Source organism: Coregonus clupeaformis, chromosome 5 (assembly GCF_020615455.1).
Source record: "Coregonus clupeaformis isolate EN_2021a chromosome 5, ASM2061545v1, whole genome shotgun sequence".
Classification (NCBI taxonomy): domain Eukaryota; kingdom Metazoa; phylum Chordata; class Actinopteri; order Salmoniformes; family Salmonidae; genus Coregonus; species Coregonus clupeaformis.
In genome coordinates, this window is record NC_059196.1 from 407,667 (window position 1) to 414,507 (window position 6,841).

A 6,841-nucleotide genomic window follows, 5' to 3' on the forward strand; every position below is an offset into this window, starting at 1 on the left:
TATGTGTATGAAAAAGAGAGAGAGGGGAAGGGATAATGGAGAGAGAATTGCTTTTATCAAGCGCGCGGGATCCTGATTATAAAAAGATCGGAGTCAGCACAGCACAGCCCCCCCATCATCAGCAGAGAGGGCCGGCACTATGCTGCAATCCCCCATTCCTCCCTCCCTCGCTCCTCCTCCTCTCTCTCCCTCTCTCTCTTTCAGAATGCTCTTTCCCTGAGTGCATCAGGAGCCTGCAGAGGAGCGGTGGAGGCTGACTGGCGCTATCAGGGGCACCCTGCTCTGGCATGCCAGGAGGACGCCACAACCCAGGAGAGGGTTATGAGACAGAGCGAGAGAGCCTGCCCACCACTGGCCAGCGCCAACACAGCACTAGAGAGAGAGAGAGAGCGAGAGAGGGGGGAGAGAGAGAGAGAGGGGGGAGAGAGAGAGCGAGAGAGGGGAGAGAGAGAGAGGGGGGAGAGGTCCACCTTCACCAGAGAAGGAACAAAAGCAAGGGAGAAAAAATAAAGTGCGAGTGAAGAAGAGTGTGAAAGAAAGGAAAAAGACCCCAAAAGAAAGCCAGCGCAAAAACGGAATGAGCAAAAAACTAAATGGTGCATGAATAATAAGGACAACTTAACACCCCCCCAGATTTGACTTGACAATCACTCTCTCCACTCTGCTGCTCGGTAAAAAAAGAGGGGGATCGAGGGAGAGGGCTGGCCGAGGGAAGGAGAGAGGAAGAAAATAGCGACTAGAGATGACGGAGTGAGGCGATGGAGAGGATCAGGTGAGTGACTAATGGCATGGAGAGAAAAACGGTACGAGACGGGTGTACATGCTAACACGTGCACATGATTGGACACACAGTGCTTCACAGAGCGGTGATGTATTTGATTCTGTACCACATTAGCTCAGTGGACTGCAGCAGTGTGATTTGTCTATGTCAGTCTATGGCTACTCATTAAATCTCTCCAACGGTGCTGAAATCTCCATTAGATATTACAGCTATTTATGGAGCAAATTCCGATCATGTCCTTGGAGAAAATGACTAGATGGTATTTTGAAAGCACTTATACACCGATTGACACAATTGTGCCACACAACTTAAGACAATTAATTGACAAAGGGGGATAGGTGCACGCATGGTCTCCAATATTTATTTTATTCTTATGTAATTTCAAAACGTTTTTTGATATTGGGTACGAGTTGTAATGTTAAGTGCAACCTAAGACTAACTTAGAGTATGCCATAACCTGAGGAAGTTTCTAGAGAGATCAGCTTACTATGTAATGCTATTAACCTGCGACACTGATGTGTTTGGCAAACTCTTAAATACAACTACACACACAGATACCTTGTCATTTGTGCCAGAAGACCGGGGTGCAGAGAGGACAGGACACAACCGTGTGTGCGCGCGCGCGTGTGGGATCGAGAGTGTGTGTGCTACTCTAAATGAATTCAGCCGTCTCTCACTGCAGTATTTCCGAGCTCCTACCCGCTGGCAAGGCTTCAAGCTTGCCGGCACACAGAATGACTGGGGCCCTTGTAAACCGCAACACAGTTATTAGATCAACGTTTCCTAAACTCGGTCCTGGGGACCTCAACGTTTTGGTTTTTGACCTAGTACTACACAGCTGATACAAATAATCAAAGCTTGATGATTAGTTGATTATTTGAATCAGCTGTGTAGTGCTAGGGCAAAAACCAAAATGTGCACACCTTGGGGTCCAGAGGACCGAGTTTGGGAAACGCTGTATTAGATCTATCAGTCTGACCCTCAACCAGGACTGTTAGCATATGGCCTGGCCTTACAATTTTATAATGTCAGAGGGGTGTCAATGACGTGAATGGGAACTATAGGGAGGAGAGGGGATGGGAGGGGAGAGGGCTCTGGGTTTAGTGAGGTCCAATCTTCCCAGATAGTTGTATAGTCACATTATGTGCTTGAAGTACAGTGAGGGAAAAAAGTATTTGATCCCCTGCTGATTTTGTACGTATGCCCACTGACAAAGACATGATCAGTCTATAATTTTAATGGTAGGTTTATTTGAACAGTGAGAGACAGAATAACAACAAAAAATCCAGAGAAACGCATGTAAAAATGTTATACATTGATTTGCATTTTAATGAGGGAAATAAGTATTTGACCCCTCTGCAAAACATGACTTAGTACTTGGTGGCAAAACCCTTGTTGGCAATCACAGAGGTCAGACGTTTCTTGTAGTTGGCCACCAGGTTTGCACACATCTCAGGAGGGATTTTGTCCCACTCCTCTTTGCAGATCTTCTCCAAGTCATTAAGGTTTCGAGGCTGACGTTTGGCAACTCGAACCTTCAGCTCCCCTCCACATATTTTCTATGGGATTAAAGTCTGGAGACTGGCTAGGCCACTCCAGGACCTTAATGTGCTTCTTCTTGAGCCACTCCTTTGTTGCCTTGGCCGTGTGTTTTGGGTCATTGTCATTCTGGAATACCCATCCACGACCCATTTTCAATGCCCTGGCTGAGGGAAGGAGGTTCTCACCCAAGATTTGACGGTACATGGCCCCGTCCATCGTCCCTTTGATGTGGTGAAGTTGTCCTGTCCCCTTAGCAGAAAAACCCCCCCAAAGCATAATGTTTCCACCTCCATGTTTGACAGTGGGGATGGTGTTCTTGGGGTCATAGGCAGCATTCCTCCTCCTCCAAACACGGCGAGTTGAGTTGATGTCAAAGAGCTCCCTTTAAGAGTGTGCTCCTAATCTCAGCTCGTTACCTGTATAAAAGACACCTGGGAGCCAGAAATCTTTCTGATTGAGAGGGGGTCAAATACTTATTTCCCTGATTACAATGCAAATCAATTTATAAAATTTTTGACATGCATTTTTCTGGATTTTGTTGTTGTTATTCTGTCTCTCACTGTTCAAATAAACCTACCATTAAAATTATAGACTGATCATTTCTTTGTCAGTGGGCAAACGTACAAAATCAGCAGGCGATCAAATACTTTTTTCCCTCACTGTATGATAGATGGTTCCCAGTCATGACTTTCTTACAGGCTGGATGCAGAACCAGTGTGGAGTGTTTTACTGCTGTCTCCTGGTATTTAATACTGCCTCTCTCCCATCTGGGAGGCTGTTGCTATGCATCAAAGGCCATCTCAAAACAGCAGCAGCTCCAGACAAGGTCTTAAATCAATTCTACAGAGATTCCATTGCGGGGAAACTAGGCAGGTTATGAATAAGGGTGATACTGTAGCTAATACTCCACCAACTGCCGTTGTCTAGCAATCTATGTTGGAATACTAGCAGATACCCATAGGCTTCCAGTCATTGCGCTATTGTTAGATAGCATTGGCTCTCGAAACTACTGTACCTCTAACTTCCTTCATACTGGACAGAGGAATACAAATTGTATCCACTAGTTCATCTAACTCTAGGGAAGTAGATAAAGGGCCTCATTGCCAAAATCCCGAAGTATCCCTTTAAGCTCCTGGTAATTGCAGCTTGGAAAAGCTAGGATTGGATTTATATGAGCTATTGCTAATCAATATTGAAATGCTAATTGGGTCGGTAGCTAATTTAACTGTCAGTATTATTATTATTCTGCAGATGTGTGTGAATGAGTGATAGTCTTGACGAAGATCCATACAGTATCAAAAATGTGCCCTTCCATTTGTGAGTATATAAATCGTGGGAGCAAAGAAGTGTTGCAGATCTATGTCCTTGGGTACAGTCCAGTGTCTCCTCTCACTGTGTCCCCATCTCTCTCCCCATCTCAGAGCCCTCATTATGCTCCCCCGCGCCCCGCTGGCCTGCCTCCTCCTGCTGCTCCTGTCGGGGGTGCTGGGGGGGCTGGTCCTGTCCATCTGCCCCTCCGTGTGCTCCTGCAGCCGGGGCCACCGTGTGGTGGACTGCTCCTCACGGCACCTCTCACAGCTGCCCCCAGGCCTGCAGCACAACATCCGCTTCCTCAACCTCTCACACAACAGGTATGAAGACACTTCTTCTTCCTCATCTTCCTCTTCATCATCCTCTACCTTCTCATCCTCATCAGGTTGGGTCCTACCTCTAAACGTCTGGGTTCTGAGATTGAGCAATAACCATGACTAATAGCCAGACAGAATCAGCAGGGAGGAGATCCTAATAATTACATTCACAGCCTTTGCTGCATATTCAAATCGATGGAAGTCTACCAATTCATGTTAGGTCACAGTATGTGGTTTGATTTAAACTAACTAATTCCACAGGCATAATTTATTTATCCTCTTCCGCAGATGTTTTCTGTATTTTCGCATCTTTAGTGTTGTGACAAATGGAACTTCTAAAATGAGAATTTCCCTCTCTCCCAACAGCCTTTGTGGTCTGGACGGCCAGCTCAGCCACTACGCCCACCTGCGTACCCTGGACCTGTCCTATAACCTCCTGGGTCGCTTCCCCTCCGGCCTGCCCAGGGCCCTCTGGGACATCCGGGCCGCCGGCAACCAGCTCCGAGCCCTGGACAAGAACGACACGGCCTACCATTGGAACCTGCAGGTACTGGACCTGTCAGCCAACGAGCTGGAGAGGGTGGTCTTCATCAACAACACCCTGCCCAGCCTACACGCCCTAAACTTGAGTCACAACCGGTTCTGGACTGTGCCCACCAACATGCCTCATAATCTGGAGATGGTGGATTTGTCCCACAACTACCTGGTTCAGATCCTCCTGGGGTCCTTGAACCGGCTGCCCAGGCTGAGGAGGTTCTACCTGCATGCTAATCGCTTCTCCTGGGTACCGGAGGGGGTGTTTGACCGGTTGGAGGGGCTCGAGTTCTTGACGCTTGGGGATAACCCTTGGGCTTGTGAAGAGGAGGAAAACATCACAAAGCTCTTGCTCTGGGCTGAACACACCCGTGCTGCCGTGTTGGGCTGCCCCTGCTACACTAAGCCAACATGTGGGCAATCCCATTTGGCAACTCCAGGAGGGGAGTGGCACTTTGCGTCCTACACAGAGCCTCCACTGGGGGCTGATGCCAGAGAGCTGGGCCGTGGGGGCCTCCCACCGGCTAGGGCTGCAGTCGTCACTTCTGGGTACTTGGCTAAGTCTGCGTTGTTGGAGCCTGGGACGCATGGAGACAGGGGTGCAGCCGAGCTGGGGGACCAGAACTGGTTTGTGTTCACCTCCACCCCCTCGCACAGCCTCTCCACACGCACAAGCACAATGGGGCACCCGCGCTCCACCGCCAAGAAGCCCAACACAGGAAGCACGCGGAGCAGAGGCCACGGACTCCACACACAGATCCTGTATTCTCTAGTCGCCTTGAACCTTCTAGTCATGGTGACTGCCTTCAAAGCCTTCTAAACCCATCCGTTGTCAGAGACTAGAGCCAAGTCTTGAAGGATTTTGGAGACGGCTAACCCTATGTACGTATGACCCAGAATGTTAAAAGGGAGAGGTTTGCTTTTGTTTTGATTTTAAAGAACGTTCGACTGTTACTGCCTAAATGTGTATTCTCTCTCTTCCAACAATTTGACCACCATCTACAGAGTGTAGTTGTGCTGTATGGCTATACCTTTCAAACTTGTATACAAATAATATATTTTGCAAATGTATTCACATACAGTGCATTCGGAATGTATTCAGACCCCTTCCCTTTTTTCACATTTTGTTACGTTACAGCCTTATTCTAAAATTCATTAAATAAATAAAAATCCTCATCAATCTACACAAAATACCCCATTATGACAAAGCGAAAACAGGTTTTTAGAAATGTTTGCAAATGTATTAAAGATGAAAAACAGAAATACCTTACTTACATAAGTATTCAGACCCTTTGCTATGAGACTCGAAATTGAGCTCAGGTGCATCCTATTTCCATTGATCATCCTTGAGATGTTTCTACAACTTGATTGGAGTCCACCTGTGGTAAATTCAATTAATTGGACAAGATTTGGAAAGGCACCCACCTGTCTATATAAGGTCCCACAGTTCACAGTGCATGTCAGGGAAAGAACCAAGCCATGAGGTCGAAGGAATTGTCCATAGAGCTCCGAGACAGGAGGCACAGATCTCACGAAGGTACCAAAAAATGTCTACAGCATTGAAGGTCCCCAAGAACACAGTGGTCTCCATCATTCTTAAATGGAAGAAGTTTGGAAGCACCAAGACTCTTCCTAGAGCTGGCCGCCCGGCCAAACTGAGCAATCGGGGGAGAAGGGTCTTGGTCAGGGAGATGACCAAGAACCCAATGGTCACTCTGACAGAACTCCAGAGTTCCTCTGTGGAGATGGGAGAACCTTCCAGAAGGACAACCATCTCTGCAGCACTCCACCAATCAGGCCTTTATGGTAGAGTGGCCAGACAGAAGCCACTCCTCAGTAAAAGGCACATGACAGCCCGCTTGGAGTTTGCCAAAAGGCACCTAAAGACTCTCAGACCATGAGAAACAAGATTCTCTGGTCTGAGATTGAACTCTTTGGCCTGAATGTCAAGCGTCACGTCTGGAGGAAACATGGCACCATCCCTACGGTGAAGCATGGTGGTGGCATCATCATGCTGTGGTGATGTTTATCAGTAGCAGGGCCTGGGAGACTAGTCTGGAGAGGGAAAGATGAACGGAGCAAAGTACAGAGAGACCCTTGATGAAAACCCGCTCCAGAGCACTCAGGACCTCAGACTGGGGCGAAGGTTCACCTTCCAACAGGACAACAACCCTAAGCACACAGCCAAGACAACGCAGGAGTGGCTTCGGGACAAGTCTCTGAAAAGCCCTTGAGTGGGCCAGCCAGAGCCCGGACTTGAACCTGATCTAACATCTCTGGAGAGACCTGAAAATAGCTGTGCAGCAACACTCCCCATCCAACCTGACAGAGCTTGAGAGGATCTGCAGAGAAGAAT

The 6,841-nt window shown here is 47.9% G+C and overlaps 1 protein-coding gene across 1 annotated transcript; it reads left to right on the top strand.

Moving 5' to 3' along the window:
• The first annotated feature begins 464 nt into the window (after positions 1 to 464).
• On the top strand, positions 465 to 5,617 carry LOC121558009 (oligodendrocyte-myelin glycoprotein-like). Its single transcript, XM_041871498.2, has 3 exons — positions 465 to 772; positions 3,745 to 3,954; positions 4,318 to 5,617. Exons 1-3 carry the CDS (start codon positions 759 to 761, stop codon positions 5,303 to 5,305), a joined length of 1,212 nt encoding a protein of 403 aa, XP_041727432.2. The 5' UTR covers positions 465 to 758; the 3' UTR covers positions 5,306 to 5,617.
• The last annotated feature ends 1,224 nt before the right edge of the window (positions 5,618 to 6,841 follow it).

Excerpts from the sequence above, each read along its gene's own strand:
- LOC121558009 (XM_041871498.2), top strand. Across the intron at positions 3,955-4,317 it reads CTCAACCTCTCACACAACAG|CCTTTGTGGTCTGGACGGCC; the intron begins GTATGAAGACAC and ends CTCTCCCAACAG.